At 38.2% G+C, this 16879-nt stretch overlaps 2 protein-coding genes across 2 annotated transcripts; one reads left to right on the forward strand and one right to left on the reverse strand.

The window, feature by feature from the left end:
* Positions 1-496: 496 nt before the first annotated feature.
* LOC116287656 (chymotrypsin-like elastase family member 2A) lies at positions 497-5504 on the reverse strand. The gene is made up of 7 exons (XM_031694342.2): positions 5405-5504; positions 4486-4623; positions 3642-3904; positions 2677-2827; positions 1697-1919; positions 1347-1626; positions 497-886 (listed from the first exon to the last, which is right to left on the reverse strand). Exons 1-7 carry the CDS (start codon positions 5463-5465, stop codon positions 599-601), a joined length of 1404 nt encoding a protein of 467 aa, XP_031550202.2. The 5' UTR covers positions 5466-5504; the 3' UTR covers positions 497-598.
* Positions 5505-6873: 1369 nt separating this feature from the next.
* LOC116287657 (transcription initiation factor TFIID subunit 8) lies at positions 6874-13861 on the forward strand. The gene is made up of 7 exons (XM_031694344.2): positions 6874-7021; positions 7222-7320; positions 9209-9271; positions 10546-10670; positions 11063-11148; positions 11852-11922; positions 13290-13861. The coding sequence occupies exons 1-7, from the start codon at positions 6892-6894 to the stop codon at positions 13481-13483; spliced, it is 768 nt and encodes a 255-aa protein (XP_031550204.1). The 5' UTR covers positions 6874-6891; the 3' UTR covers positions 13484-13861.
* The last annotated feature ends 3018 nt before the right edge of the window (positions 13862-16879 follow it).

Raw genomic sequence — 16879 nt, forward strand, 5'->3', positions numbered from 1 at the left:
CCCTCGCGCAACTTCGTGACTCTGAACCAATCAAAAAGCGGAAAAACAAACATCATCCAATCGCAACACTTACATTCACAAGGCATTCTTCCCTCGCGCAACTTCGTGACTCTGAACCAATCAAAAACCGGAAAAAAGCAACACACCATAGACCAAATGCAAAACTCGCATTGATGTGAGGCTTAAGATGTGAACAAAGGGATCTGGCATGATCCGTGACTCTTGAATCACCTCAAATTGCTTTGCATCACGCCAGATCCCTTCGTTCACAACTTAAGCCTAACATCAATGCGAGTTTTGCATTTGGTCTATAGAGCGTTTTCACTCACGTGAGAAGGCAGCCATAAACAATAGAAACTTTTTGCACAGTATTTTGCATAAAAATAGAGTTCAATTCCAAGAGGATAGAAAATGTATTGTTTTGGTACCCCATAATTTCCGCTGTGACGTCACGTGAAAACACTCTATACAGTCAACAACGCCAACTTGGTAAATCTTTTTTTTTTTACGTGTATTATTTTATTTATTTCTTTGATCATCGTACATGAAATCATACTATTTCTAAATCAAAAAACTCAACATACTCCATGACTCTCTCTCAATGGGCATTTGGGTAGGCGATCACGTGATGTACCCAGCTCTTCAGATTGGATACCTTAGCATAAACACCTGGGTATCTTGGGTCTGCGCATGCGTAACCCCAGCTGGTAACGCCGACTAGATACCATTTGCCATTGTTCTCGCAGACAAGAGGACCCCCCGAATCCCCCTGACATGTGTCGACGCCCCCCTGACCGGGATATCCTGCACACTGCATCTTGTCTGTGATCTTGTTGGCATCGTACGAGCCGGGCTTGGTACATTCAGCCTTGGTTATAAGAGGAACCTGTAAAATGATAGAAGATAGTGTGTGGGCTTCCTGTGGATAGGATTCGATGGGTACACTAGCGATTTTCCCCGTCACGCATGCCACGTTGATTTTGCTTTTTAAATTTAATAGTAGTAGCGTACCAAGCTGTTATAACTGTTATAAATCTCGTGTTCTGATTGGTTGGGAGCGCGAGCTTTATGAGAGCACACGGCACACACGCGCAATTTCAGTTGTGTCATTCCTATCCATAATAACGGCTAGCTATTTGTACTTTATAAAAGAAATTTGCTAGCTGTGCTTTGTGCAGTTATTATATCACTTGGGGATTGGCAGAATGCTTGAGAAGTGTCGAGTAGCGCTCCGTTACGCGTCTTCTAACACTTCTCTCGTGTTCGCCAATCCCCGCGTGCTTTATAACAGCACACAGCACGCCTGTGCGTTTTTTCCCCTTCAAGAGTGTAGGCATTTTAAATACCTTTGCCTGGTGTAGTGCATTCGGTGAATCTCCTCCAGACTTCAAGTGACCCCATCCAGAGATATAACAGGCCTTACCAGGCGCAAACTGCACTGAATCAGTAGGCAGACAAGCAGGTTGGGTCCATTTGTTCAGCATTGCAGGTCTTTTGAGCTTGATAAGGGCGATATCATTGTCGTGTTGTGATGGGTAGCGATTGTAGTCAGGGTGCATGTAGATGCGCTCGATGTCAAAGTCTTGTTCTGTGCCTGTTATCTTTCTGAGATAGTGCGCGCCCATCCTAGAACCAGAAACATTGCGCAGAAGGTAAATAAATGTATCATCATAAAAACCACGCATCATTTCCTTACCTTATTCTGTGATATGGGACTTCCACATTACGGACATCATTAACGCAATGAGAGGCCGTCACCACCCATTCAGGAGTAATCAGGGTCCCACCGCAAAACTGCTTCCAGCTGCCTGACGCTGTCTGGTACAACAGCATTGCTTGCCATGGCCATGCCCCTTTGGCTGCTTCATAACCACCAACAATCCTCGTACCTTGTGGTTTGATACCACACGATGGAACAGCTGAGAAGTAAAAGAAATAATGGTCCTGAATTAAGGCTGTGTTTACACGGTACCGGACAAATTTCTATCCGGTCAAACATTTGACCTGTACATACCGTTTACCGCCGTTTGCATTGCTACGCGGCCACCCCAGACAAAAATCGCGATGTGCACTTTGCAATAAACTGCCGTCAATCAACGCTTTGACGTTATTTACACGCATTTGGATCGGCCCAGTGAGTGTGGCTCATAATACTTGTAAACAATCGACAAGCTTTGGCGTTGACAATGCGTTCTGTTTACACGAAACCGGATCCAAATTTGCACGGCTACGAGTACGAATTTTTGTTCGGATAGCTCAGTCCTGGGTGAACAGAAGCCCTAAATGTACATTTTTGATCAGTTAAAAGTTCGTCCGGTAACGAGTAACGCAGCCTAAAACAAAAAGATTTCTCCTTTTATGATTTATGATATGCATCTATTTCAAAAAAGGTCGTCGGAGCCAAAAGCGATAGAGAAAGAGGGAATTGGGGTATTTTTCTCCAAGTTCTTCGGTTTTCCTCCCTCCGCAAAACACACGCTAAATTCCAATTCAATGTATGAGTTACTACTTCATACTACTTTACCTAATGCATGACGTTTTCCCATTTCAAACCATCGTTTATTATTTCCTTTAGAATAAGATTCTTTGTTTGAGTTGTATCCATATTCATGTGTCTTCTCATGCGCAACCGTTGAATTTTAAAAAATGGCACTCTAAGGGAAAAAATAAACTTACAAGGTGGTGATGGAGGCTGAGTTGGTTGTGGATTTGGTTGAGGAGTGGCACCTTGAGGTACGACAGCACAGTTGGGAGCGTTGTATACTTTAACATCATCGATAGCTATGTCTCCCCTGAATCCTGTGCCCGATAAACCCTCGAATACGATCTGCCAGGAAAACATCAAAATTAATATTGATCTTTTGTTGCGTTTTTTGTCGAAAAGAATCTAAAAGGGTACTGAATTATTGCCACAAGGACTAGAATGTGAAGTGCGGGGATTATTTTACTCCCCTCTCTCCATCAGTGTTCTGTTTTAATGGTATTCAAAGGTCTACCAGGGATACAGAGAACTGGAAGAGCGGTGCGCACTTTATTCCTCTCTCTCCATCAGTGCTCTGTTTTAAGGGTATTCAAAGCTCGATCTACCAGGGATAGAAAGAACTGGAAGAGCGGTGCGCACTTTATTCCTCTCTCTCCATCAGTGCCCCGTTTTAAGGGTATTCAAAGCTCGAGCTACGAGCATGATTTTTTTGTGCAAATTTATTTAGTGTAGTGCAAATAAAAAATCGCAAATTCATAAATTGCACTTTACTCGTTTAATATAATTACGATTATAAGAGGTCGTGCGTTACCTATTCAAATAAATTGGACACTTTATATGCACCTGCTAATATAATTAACCTCGTTAATTGTGTTTATAGATTAATAATTCTTTAACGATTTGATATATTATATTCCAAACTTTCGGGCTAAGCGCCCATCTTCAGGAAATGTTACCAAATGTTGTTATGCGTCATTTACAACGTTCAAGAATCGTGAAAAATTATAGCGCGCACTAGAATGGCTCAAGGTGCGTGAGAAAATGATTGACTTACAGAACGATGTGAGTGCTTACCAATGATAAGACTGAAAAGACGCCCGTGGCGCATGAATTATGCTTGTAAACTAAGGAATAGCTTTTTCATCTTTCTCATACATACCCTAAGATTCGAGCGAGAAGAAGGCAGCGCTAACTTAGCGAAACGCCAATGATGCGATCCCCTGTCTCCTGTCAGCGACCACCTTAATGTTCTTGAACCACTGCTTTCTTGGGTGTAGACGTTGAGTGTTCGTACATTCAGCCCGTACATGCTGTAGTAAAATGCCAGGCAATTGCCGTTGGTATTCGAGATTGGAGGACTTATCAGACGTGCTTCTTCTTTGTTTAAACGAGGACTTGATGTCTCAATATAGATATACCATCCTTTAAGGGAAAGGAAGAGAAAAATTGAACATTTTACTTTTTGTATCGGATTTTTCGATCCTAAACGAAAAAAGTAATAGGACCTTTGGTGTGTCAGGAAAATAGGAAAAAGTGTAAAACGAAGAAACTTTGGGCTAAGATGAAAAAGAGAGGCCTGTAGCAAACTAAATCTATGAAATAATAATAATCAAAATTGTTATTGCTATCAACTAGAACGGTCATTAATATAATGCAAAGGGGAGAACAAATATACAAGGGACAGCTGTTATAGAATACAACTAAGTAAAAATGATAACGAGCTGCAGTCTGCAGCTTCTTGTGTATTTGATGTCTTCTGGTGTATCAGATTTTTTTACGAGAATCTGATTTTATTACATGGATTTAGAGTTTGCGCTCTAGATATAAAGGACAGAGAGAAAGAGAGATAGACAAGGAAATGATACTCAACAGAATGGCTACTATCCTACTCTAATTGTCTCCCCCCTTCAGTCAACCTTCAACCTCTCTACGTCCCTACCACACTCATGGATACGCTACTGTGCGCATGATCATGAAAGCAATAAAATTCGAGTTCAAGTTACCTCTTCCAGTCGTGTGGTCACTTTGCGGCCCTGTAGAAGGACTAGCAGTACTTCCGGTCATAAATCTCCAATCAAAGTTATCGTTGGGATCCTGTTGGTAACCACACAGGTCAAAATCGAACGAGCAGTCACCAGGAACTGAGAAACAAAAATGAAAACATGAAAAGCTAAATTCTAATTCGATCTATAAGTTTGTAGTGTCCTGACTTAGATCAGAGCAGAAATGGTTTAAGGGTTCGATCTGTGAAGTAGCCGTGCCCTGACTTAGATCAGCCCAGAGGTTGTTTCAGGGTTCTATCTATGAGTTAGTCACTGACGCCCTGACTTAGATCAGCCCAGAAGTTGTTTCAGGGTTCGATCTGTGAGTTAGCCGTGCCCTGACTTAGATCAGCCCAGAGGTTGTTTCAGGGTTCGATCTATGAGTTAGTCACTGATGCCCTGACTTAGATCAGCCCAGAGGTTGTTTCAGGATTCTATCTGTGAGTTAGTCGTGCCCTGACTTAGATCAGCCCAGAGTTTGTTTCAATGATCGATAAAATGTGGAGGCTAAACGAGAAATTCATGCTTACTCAGAGCGTGAGCGCGGAGCTTGAGGCAGGGCTATCAAGGGCCGGAATGTTCTACAAGCGAAGGGCGGGAATGGGGATACGCTATACGCTAGCGTTTCTATTAACTGTGATAATCTTTTCATTAGCTTGAGTGATCAAGCTAATCATGGTAGCTAATAATCACTATTTACGCACGCAGTGGCTATAATGTCATTATTATAAAATTAAAATATGGAGGAAACAAAAAAAAAAGAAAGAAAGAAAAAAAAAAAAAAAAAGAAAAGAAAAGAAAAGGAAAGGAAAGAAAAGAAAAGAAAAGAAAAGGAAACGTAAGCTTGCATGAAAGTAAAATTAAGAACAGAAACACTAACCTGCTGAAACGGCAATGGCAAAGCAGCTAAGCCCCACCAAGAGAACGTGAAGAAGACTCATTGTCCAGCACTACTCGATCAGGACCAAAATGAAAGTGAAGAAAGTGTTCTAAAACACCGCCTTTTAACTCCTGAGACTCTATTCTTCCCATCAGCTGAAAAAACTACCAAGAAAATATTTGAAAATTTGAATTGTGATGAACTGTCTTTCTATTTTTACAGCCCAAAAAAATGTTGAAAGGTTATCGATTCAGCTGAGGCTTGATTTAACTTCTCCAAAAATATGATTGGCAAATACTTCCTCTAATCTATTTTAAAGAAAAGACAGAGAGATTATCTTTTTAAGTTAATAGCTGGCTTGATATCGTTTGCGTTCACAAGAGTTTCCATATCTTCCAGTTGCGAGTACATGAAGGAGTGAGCGATATCATATAAAATTAACGAGTAAATAAAAAAGATATCGATACACATTTACGGTCGATACATTAGCAGCATTTAGCATGTGATTCAGAGAAGGTACGTTTTTTAATAGTGGGATAGCTGGGGCTTCAAAAGCGAGGGTCATCAGTAACAAATTGAACCCCCAACCCCCCTCCCTTCCCCATCTTCTCACCCACACATCGACCCATAAAATGATGGAGGGTCCCTGAAGTTGTCAAATAAAGGAACTTTTTACGTTCAAACTTTTGTTAATATATAAGTCAAGCTGGTATAATAGACCTCTTCACCTTTGGCGTAATGTCTTCCCATTTCATACCACGTGCCATTCCCTTGAGAATAAGAATTTTTGTTTGAGTTGTATCCGTATTCATGCGTCTTCTCATGTGCAACCAGTAACTACAAAGAGAAATGACACGGGGCTTTGAAATGGGAAAACATTACGCGTCAAGTAAAAAGGGTTTATAAAAGATATAATACTCAAGGGAATGACACGTGGTCTGAAATGGGAAAACGTTACATGCAAGGAAAAGAGGTTTATATTAAAAATTTTTTTGGCAGTTAAATTTTTTTCGCTGGTCCGTCCTGTCATCTATTTCTCATCAGTTCAACTTCCGTGTTTACCCGGTGTTTGTCTTTTCTCAAGTGTTTGTTCGGCTCGCTGAGAAGCTGTACTAACAGAAGTTAAAACATTCGCTTTAACTTCCGTCGGTACAGCCTTTGTCAACGAGCTAACAAACCCTTGAGAAAAGACAAACACAGCGAGAATGGAAACGCCTTTGCGGAATACAGTTTTTTAAGTTGTATCTTGGGCGATTTTAGTAACTATAGGGGAAAATTACTAGTCACAGATCTTGGAACGTCTGTCTGTCCATCTGTCTATGGGCTAGTAATTCCATGATTTCGATCTGTTAGTTAGCCCAGCCCTGACTCACTTTGATTTTCGTTTTTTCCCGATTTTGTCATCCTGTGGCCTGTCTGTTGTCTGTCTGTCTGACCAACCGTGATAGCCTGAGCCTGGCTGTACCACGTGATGTTTCCAATCCAAGATGGCGGCCGAGAGTGGTTCTGTACAAAGAAGTATTCTCCAAATGTCGGTCAGTGCTATCTGCAGAGAACAAGGTTTTTCATCGGCTTCTAGACTCGCAATAGAAACGTTAACAGAAATGCTTCAAAGTTGTAAGTAAAATTCGACAATCGTTTTGTACATTTTTTACTATTCACGACTCTTCTGCCAGTGAACTTCGAAATCTTTTGTGTAAACTCACACAACAAACTTGGGTCTTATTTTTGTTTACAAAAACGGCAAAAATCAGTCATTAATTCTTTTAATATTTCGTCAAGCTTAGGGTTTGTCAAATATTTTTTTTCCCTGTCAGATTTATCAGAATTAGCTCGTAGTGCGAAGACACATTGTGAACTTTCAACTCGAGTAAAACCAACTCTAGGGGATGTAAGAATGGCCCTCATAGATGTTGGTAAGTAGATTTTATGAAGTCTTTTGTTTCGATATGCGAGAGAAGTAGGTGATAGGCTTATTGTTAGGACTATAATAATAATAATAATAATAATAATAATAATGATAATAACAAAAAAATAATAATAATAATTTATTAATTTATATTGCGCTTTTTAGCATATAATGATCAATTAAAGTGCATTGCAACAATAAATATACAATATACAAATAGATAATATATACAATAAAATTCAGAAATGAAAATACATTACATAGTTAATAATCTATGAAATATTAAACGCTAGTTTAAAAAGATGAGTCTTAAGTTGCGATTTAAAAGTAGTTAGAAAACTCATTAATAATTCATGAAGAAAACACAATAGAAATCATGACCATGAAGGTGATTTTAAATCTGATAAAGATTCGTCTTCATTTGCATAAACTTTAACTTGGATTTTCTCTATCAAACTTGGTTCATTTCGTAAAAAAATCAGTACACAATGAGAACAAACATCATAAGTTTTCTAAGCCGTTCAATAATCTCGCAGATCGTGTTTTATCGGGTCTAAAACCACTCGGCTGCGCCTCGTGTTTTATACCCGATAAAACACTCCTGCTCGTTTATTAAACATTACTTAAAACACTCATTAATAATTCATAAGCTTATGGTCCAATTGGAGCCACCATACACGTCACGTGCATGAACCTTTATACCCGATAAAGTCCTCTTCATTAGTATTCAAGTGATTTTATATAAAGACATATAAAGACCACTCGAATACTATGAGGATGACTTCATCAGGGATGAAGTATACATCCAAGTTTAGATGAAGACATAGAGCTTCATCAAGGTCATAGTCAACCCTAATGATCTTTGACTAACGTGCCTGTCTTTGCCTTGGCACGCAATATCCAACGTGTGGGAGCTTCTATTGAATCTGGTTGCGCATGCCCGTGATGTCAAATCTCTATCGAAGTATAAAAACCCATGTTCTTGACGTGTATGGTGGCTCCAGTTGAACCAAAATCTTATAAATTGTTCATGAGTGTTTTAAGCAGTTCAAAAAACTCGTAGATCGTGTTTTATCAGGTTTAAAAACACTTGGCTACGCCTCGTGCTTTTATACCTGATAAAACACTCCTACTCGTTTTTCAAACACTACAAATGCACTTGATATATTATGAAGGCTAGCGGGAAGAGCATTCCATAAAGTGGGCTCAGCAACACCAAAAGACTTGTCTCCAAAAGGACTTCAGGCTTGTGGGCGGTAGGATAAATTATGATTGCTACACCCTTGCTTTGTTCTCGAAAGGGAAAAACACTTGGGTGTCACAGTACATCTCTCTACCCAGCTGCATGTGTTCTTGCGGTGCGACCACATGGCTCAAAATCCCTTGAGATATTTATGACAAAGAAACAGCCGGCATGTTGATTGATCTAACAAGAGAAGCTAATGAGTAATGCTTTATTATCATCAACCAACATGAGGGCTATCACAGGAAAAAAAACTGGATTCCCAAATTAGGAATTTGTTGGGAACTTCCTTGAATTCCCAACGAATTCCCATCCAATTCCCAGAGAGAACAAAATTTGGAATGTGGCAGTGATTCCCAATGTTAGTTTGTTGGGAATTTTGTTTTTCTATTTGGTATTAGAAGGAAATTCCCAACAATAAATCCCAACGTTGGTGTTCGAATTGGGAATTCAAGGAAATTCCCAACAATTCCCAATTTGGGAATCCGTTTTTTTACCTGTGTATGAGGTATAATGCACCCCAAGAATAGAGGCATTGCACCATCATGTACATAAAAAGATAGATTGTCTTTATTTTGACATGATATAGTAATAATTAAAGCTAGAAAAGAAATGAAAATAGAACAAACTCTCATTGTGTATTTGTGTTTAGGGGCAGATCTTGATTCTATTCCAACTTATGCGAAAAGGCGTCATAGGCTCAATTTAGGAAATCGTAAGTAAACAAATGCTTGAAAGCTTCTTTGAAATCAGGCCTGTCACTAGGGGTGGTTCAATGGTTTGAACAAACCCCCCTCTTTGCCTTTGTAGAAGTATGAAATGTTGCTTAGCGCTATTTTAGTTTTTCAAGAAATAGCATATATAACTAAGATTGGTAGAAAAACGAACCTCACCTTTCAATGTCCTAGTGACAGGCCTGGAAATATAAATTGCAGGCTATTGTGCATGTATACAGCTATTTCAAAAAAGGTTGAATACTGCATACTGCATACTGAATAGTGCATTCCAAGACTGAAGTACATTGTGGGTCATAGTGACATTGTCTAAAGTAGGATTAATAATAATAATTTATTCTATTTTTAGTGTATTCCATCTGAAACAATATACTAACTACATATAGATAGTTAATTGCTGTATATTTACTTTTTATTTCAAATTAACGAGACCTACAATGCCCTTTGGTCTTGGAATGCACTAATCAGTATGCAGTATTCAGTATACAAACTTTTTTGAAATAGCTGTATGTAATATATAAAATATTTCATATTTTACAACCATGCCACAAGGCTTTTCCCTAAGGTTTGTTCCACATGCATTGCCCTGCATTGCTTATTTACATCATATAACACCCAACTCTCTCGTTGCTATTATATTATGAAGGAAGGTAAACCAGAGAACCTGGAGAAACACCCTTGTGGCAAGAGAGAACAACACATCAAATAAGTCACACATGCAGATATAGAGGATATTACATGAGCGCGCGGAGATACCAAATTTATCTTTGAGTGTTGAAGAGATATTTTCAACCCGAGAAGAAAAATTTCATATCCCCAAGCGCTTATGTAATATTCTGTTTATCATATAATTATGCATAAAATCGACTTAATAAGCTTTTTATCATTATAAAAAGCTTTTATTTATAAACTAATAGCATGGTAACGATATTTTCACATGTGAAAATATCAGTTTTTCGAAAAGGAGAAATATAGGTATTTTATGGATAATTATATGATAACAGTCAATAATATATAAATCACAGACATGAACTACCCTGTACACAGGGGTGAGAGAAAAGTGTCTGAATGGTGCTTGCTACCCATGCCTCCCATCTGGGCAGAAGATCACAGAGAAAAATCCTTTAAACGAGGAGAGAATAAACAAGCAACTCTACTCACATACATGTAATCCCTCAGCTCTGGGATTCAATCAAACCTTTCCACAGTACATCTTCAAAATAATATTGACATCCTATTTCTATAAATTTTTCAGCTTTAAAGTCAAGAGTAACACCAAATCCTAAAGCATTAGAAGCTGGTCAAAAACAACCTCGTCCTTCTTACATCCCTTCACATTTACCAGCTTTTCCTGATCCTCACTCTTACGTCAAGACACCTGTAAGTTTGAATTTGAAATTTTTATCCTTCTTCGGGGACTTTCTGTAAGGATTCTCAGACTGGGGCCATTATTACAAATTGGGCCAATCATGCCATAGTGATAACTGGAGCCAATTAGTGATTATAATTCATCATCGGCAGTCCTCATGCTATGCTATACTGGTTTGTTGTGACCTCCCCCACCCCCACTCCTTTATATCTCCCTAGGTTTGGTGTGATCACTCATTCTCTTTGCCAGCCCTCTACTCCATAAGTAACCCATTTAAAAATCTCCTAAACCTCTCCCCTTTTGTACATAAGATGACTTCCCCCTCCCCTCTCCCCCCTCCCCCCTCCCCCCAAATTGCAGCAAACAAACAGTAGATTAATGAGCTTTTATAATCTTTCTCAAGACTGTTCGGCAAACAAGTGAAGAATATAAAGCTGTAAGGGAAAGATATGCCAGCCAGCGCAAAGAAATAGAACAAGGATTAGCTAAGTATGATACATATACAGTATTAGCCTTTGAACATAGCTCTCCAGGGAGCGGATAGACCCCTTACCAAAATGGCAACTGCGAATTGGATTGAGTTAAAATTAAACTGAAAGAATGGAAAGAGCACCTTTATTTTAGTAACCCTACAAAGATTCATTATATCAGGTTTTATATCAGCCGAGAAAACTCAAGTTCAAAAGTGACAAATTTACAGACGTTTGTATGTCTGCAAGAGGGATCCAGCAAAAATTTTAGGGGGGGGGCTAATTGAGTCTAGGGGGGGGGGCTAATTGAGTTTCTTCTATCAACACAATGGAAAACAATATAAAAAAGTATCGTTTTTTTTCTGCTGAAGAGAGGGGCTTCTGACCCCTGGGTCCCCTTCGCCCCTCCCCTTCCCCCCCCCCCCCCCCCCCGGATCCACCCTTGGTCTGGTGGTATAGCATATACCCCCAGACACACAAAAGTCTGTAAATTTGTCAATTTTCAACAAAGGTTTTCTCGGCCGATATAAAACCTGACATAATGAATCTTTGTATGGTTACTAATGTAAAGGTACTCTTTCCAGTGCTGGTATTGGTTTTTTAAGTTAACGCATTTCAATTTTTGGCCGCCATTTTGGCAAAGGGTCTATTAGACAATTTCACATTCACATGCAAGGGGTTTATAAATATCCTATTTATTGCATTCTATTTATATGTTTTAGATTTCTTGCAAAGACAGCGGATCTAAAGGCAGCAGTCTGTCCTGGTCTTGAAAATGATCCTGCATATTTATGTAAGATTCTTTTATCTCAGCTTATATTTTATAGAAGAGGAAAAAGGATTTGGATAAAATTGAGTTAATAGGAATTCCATTTTGCATTTCTGATCAGTCTTTTTCCTTTCCTTCCCTCCTTTCCTGCTTTCTCTTCATTTCATTCCGAGGGAAGGCGTTCAGACGTGCCTGTAAGGTTACGTCGTGCGTTCCTTTCTTTCCTTTCCTTTCCTTTCTTTCTTTCTTTCTTTCTTCTTCCTTTCCTATCCTTTCATTTTCATTACTTCCTTCCTTGTTTTCCATTCTTTCCTTTCTTTCTTTCCTTTCCTTTTCTTTCTATTCATTTCCTTTCATTTTGCCCATGTCAAACCACATGCCATTCCCTAGAGTATTGTTTCTTTGTTTAAATATTGCACACAAGAAGTCACATGAATTTGGATACAACTCAAACAAAGAATCTTATTCTTGAGACCATGTGTCATTCCCTAGAGTATCATTTCTTTGTTTAATGGTTGCATGAGAAGACACATGAGTATGGATACAACTCAAACAAAGAATCTTATTCTTAAGACCATGTTTCATTCCCTAGAGTATCATTTCTTTGTTTATCAGTTGTTCATGAGAAGACACATGAATATGGATACAACTCGAACAAAGAATCTTATTCTCGAGACCATGTGTCATTCCCTAGAGTATCATTTCTTTGTTTAACGATTGCTCATGAGAAGACACATGAATATGGACACAACTGAAACAAAGAATCTTATTCTCAAGACCATGTTTCATTCCCTAGAGTATCATTTCTATGTTTATCAGTTGTTCATGAGAAGACACATGAATATGGATACAACTCAAACAAAGAATCTTATTCTCGAGACCATGTGTCATTCCCTAGAGTATCATTTCTTTGTTTAATGGTTGCATGAGAAGACACATGAGTATGGATACAACTCAAACAAAGAATCTTATTCTTAAGACCATGTTTCATTCCCTAGAGTATCATTTCTTTGTTTATCAGTTGTTCATGAGAAGACACATGAATATGGATACAACTCGAACAAAGAATCTTATTCTCGAGACCATGTGTCATTCCCTAGAGTATCATTTCTTTGTTTAACGGTTGCTCATGAGAAGACACATGAATATGGACGCAACTGAAACAAAGAATCTTATTCTCAAGACCATGTTTCATTCCCTATAGTATCATTTCTTTATTTAATGGTTGCACATGAGAAGACACATGAATTTGGATACAACTCAAGGAAAGAATCTTATTCTCAAGAGGATGACACATGGTCTGAAATGGGGAAACGTTATGCTCAAAGTAGGTATATTGTACATTTAATGGAATCAATTTATTAACTTATTTTCTTGAACTTTCTTTTCAGTAATAATGGATCCACCTCCTCCTCTACCATATCTTCTTGCTATTTCTGGCTGTGAAGAAAACGAAGATTTTGATCTAAACAATGATGACAAAAGTGACAATTCAAAGGCTGACAAATCAGTCACAGTCTCAGACGTCATGGACAATCCTTTTATTAGACCTGCAAAGAAAGCTCGTAAAGGGAAATCCAGTTGATATAATAATCAAAGTTTAGATTAGGTAGCTTGCATGATTTAACTTTCTTGGGGGAGGGGGAGGGGTAGGGGAGGAAGGGACTTATCAGATCAAGCTATCTACCCAAAAAATACTGGAATAGCTGGATAAATCATTTAAAAAATTCATAAATTTTCGTATCTCTCAAAAGGAATCCGACCAGTTCAGTTTCAATCCTTTGAAACCCAAGGTTTGTTGGTTTTTTTTCTAAATCATCAAAAACATTCTGGAAAATCCTTTTAATGATGGTTTTGATCTCAGTTCGTCCTCGTCCAGGCAAGAACGAAAACGACTGATGTCAAGTAGCCACAAGACAATCAATTTTTAAGGGAACATTAAAACATGCCATTTTAACCTCTATATTGCTATTTAAATAATGGAACTCTTTTGCTCACGGCAGTTTCTATGCAGCAAAACTCTACCAGCTGAGCGGGTCAAGGACGAGATCTAAAGTTATTGATAAAGCAGTTGATAGACGCACGTCCTAGGTAGAAATATTACTCACTTTGGTTGAGAAAAATCTAACCGGCCCAATCTCTTACCCAGAGACTGCGTTTCTTCTGGCCTGCGACGAAGCATGAAGAAACGTAGGTTCGGTACAAGTTGGAGTCTAAATCTCAATTGCGCATGCGCGATAAGCATTCTATTTTTTTAATAGTAAACTTGAAATAGTTTATTTGCCAGGTTTATTAACTGCATATTGGTTGGAATTGTTTCTAGTTTTGTTGATTGAAGCATTTAGAACTATACTTCTAGATTTGTCGGCTGAACCGTCGCATAGCAGCGCGAAACATTTCATACGGCTATTCCGGAGATTTCCGCTCCAACAACGCTATCCCTGGATTAAATTCAGATGGGATGCGTTTTTTAAAAAACTATTTTTGACGCTGTTTTAATTGACGATTGTTTTCGTATTTCTTAATGGACTTTGACAGAAGGTATGTTTAAACAGATTGAAATTAAAAACGAGAGGACAAAGCTATGCCGCAGAAAAAAATCCCTCCCAAAAGCATCATTCTCAGACAAAACGACAACATCCATGTACAAAAAAAGCGTCGATGAAAACAAGATCGTAATGTGAACTTGAAATAATCAGAATTAGCGACTAAAATATATAGTAAGAAAATTTCATACCGTTCGTCCGAAATCATATTCACTTGGATAGTAAATGAATGATAAAATGTCTATCGATTAAGATATTCGTTCTTTGATTATACCGTGTTTACTTCAGAAGCATTTTCATTATCATTACTTCTTGTGTTTAGTATAACCTGAATTTACATTTGCTAGCAGCTGCTTGCCCTTCTAATTATAAATTTACCGCTGTCAAAGAATCTTCACATTTGAAGTATAATGAAGTGAGCTGTTTTTTTAATCAGTTCACCTATTTCTAAGACGGTCTCAGATCTGAAATTGGCGATCTGAGCCTAAACGGAATTTTCGCGCGTTCACTTGTGCAAGGGGGCTTTAGAAAAGGGCCATCGGTTTAAATTCGAACTTTCATGAACGGTCAAACCTTTGTATTTTGACGAAAGCTGTTTTCTTGTTGACTCAATAGGAGGGTCATGAATTTCTTACTGAATGGAAGGGGGCGGGGGGGGGGGGGGGGGGGGCTACAACTTCTTACGGTTCACTGCGAATTCTCCAGCCCTCCCCCTCCCACAATAAACGTACCTTCTCGTTGCGATAAACCTTTTCATAAAAACTCTCTACAATGGTAGTCGAAATTCGAATTCGGCTTTGTTGTGGCAAGAAGAAAAAAAAAAAAAAGGGTAAAATTTTAGCTAAAGAAAAAAAAAACTAGCACGAGAAAACACAAGAAAAACCCCTCTTTGTCGGCGGTTTAACTTGCGGCCGCACATGCTATTATTCGTTATATTTTACGGTTTTTTTTTTTCATTTAGCTTTTTAAAAAAGCGTGATCAATATTTAAAAACCTTCATGTAATCCACTGGGGATTCATATTAAAGCTTTTTTATGCCGTATTTTTGCTTTTTTCGAAAAATTTTCTTTCCCGAAAAAATTTAATATCAACTATCAGTGTATACATGGAGGTTTGTAAACATTTAATTTAATCATTTTTAAAAGTCAAAAAAAAGTCATCAAATATTTGAAAATATCATTGCCTTTTAAGCCACAGGATAACAGCCTGGGCAGCCTGTGGCTGCAGCGGTGACAAAGAAACATAAAAAGAGCGGGAAATTAAACCACGCGTCTTGGCGAACGACGACAAAAATCTTTTTAGTCCATCGTCAAAACAGCGTCAGATTTCTAGACTGGCTTTTACCTCACCATCTGGAGACATTTTATTCTCTGCCGAAAAAAAAAGAAAAGAAAAGAAAAGGAAAAAAAACATCAGAAAAGATCTGTTAACATTTGGTCAGCTACGATTTCAAGCTCACGCCCCTTATTGTGGGCCCATACAAATTATGTCTCAAAAACACGGTTTTTGGATCTTTTCCCTTTAGAACAATGACTATCTAGGCAAAAAAACAGAAGTGGATTCAGTTAATTCAACTATTCACGGACTGTATTATATGGTTTAGATTGAATTCTATTGAAAAAAACCACCGTACTTTTTGAGTTGAATGTACGCTATTGGATGTATTTTACAAGAGAAATGCATGAAGTAACCGGGGTCAAGCTAGAAAATCGTCTCTCCTCTGAAATAAAACAGAACCTGTCAAAAAAACTGAAGTGGATTTGAAAACACTGCGCTTTCCTGGACAATTTCCTAATTCATAGGAATTTGTTAAAATTTAGAACCGTACTTTTGCTGATTTTATAAGCTCCGATACTATCTGTTGGCTATACATTCGCCTCATGGTTTCTTAGACTTCGTAGCCTCGAAAACATATTGTACGTAGTTAGCGAAAGAACAGAAGATTTACAGGGTCGTTTAGGATGTTGTGTCACGCAGTTTACTTGTTACGTAACTTTACTTTTAAGCACAACCTTTTGCTTTGGAAAGAGAGGAAAGAGACCGAAAAGAGAAAATATTCCAAATGCATAGAGAATTTTTTCCAATGAGGAAAGAAAGGAAAAGAAAAACGAAGTAAAATAGGCCCCACCGAAAGCATATCTCTAAAAGCATTCTTGCGAAGACACGAATATTTGAAATTCGCTTTCCACCTCCTGGAATCATATTTGATCAATTCAGCCAATCAGAAAGTTGATCTTTCTTCACGAATAACTTTCTGACTGGCTGAATACTGATCTATTTGAAATATGCCGTACAAGGTTAATTCCCTCGGATTTAAGTCAATCAGCGAATTGTGATTCACAAAATAAACGACTCAAATCTTATTAGTATATTAAAAAAAAGATCGCAAAAATATCTTTATCTTTTCACAAAATTTACTGCCCAATAGAGGTTTT

Source organism: Actinia tenebrosa, unplaced genomic scaffold, assembly GCF_029948245.1.
Source record: "Actinia tenebrosa isolate PJP-AT-01 unplaced genomic scaffold, QUT_ActTen_1.0 PGA_scaffold7__59_contigs__length_16204524, whole genome shotgun sequence".
NCBI classification, from domain to species: Eukaryota; Metazoa; Cnidaria; class Anthozoa; order Actiniaria; family Actiniidae; genus Actinia; species Actinia tenebrosa.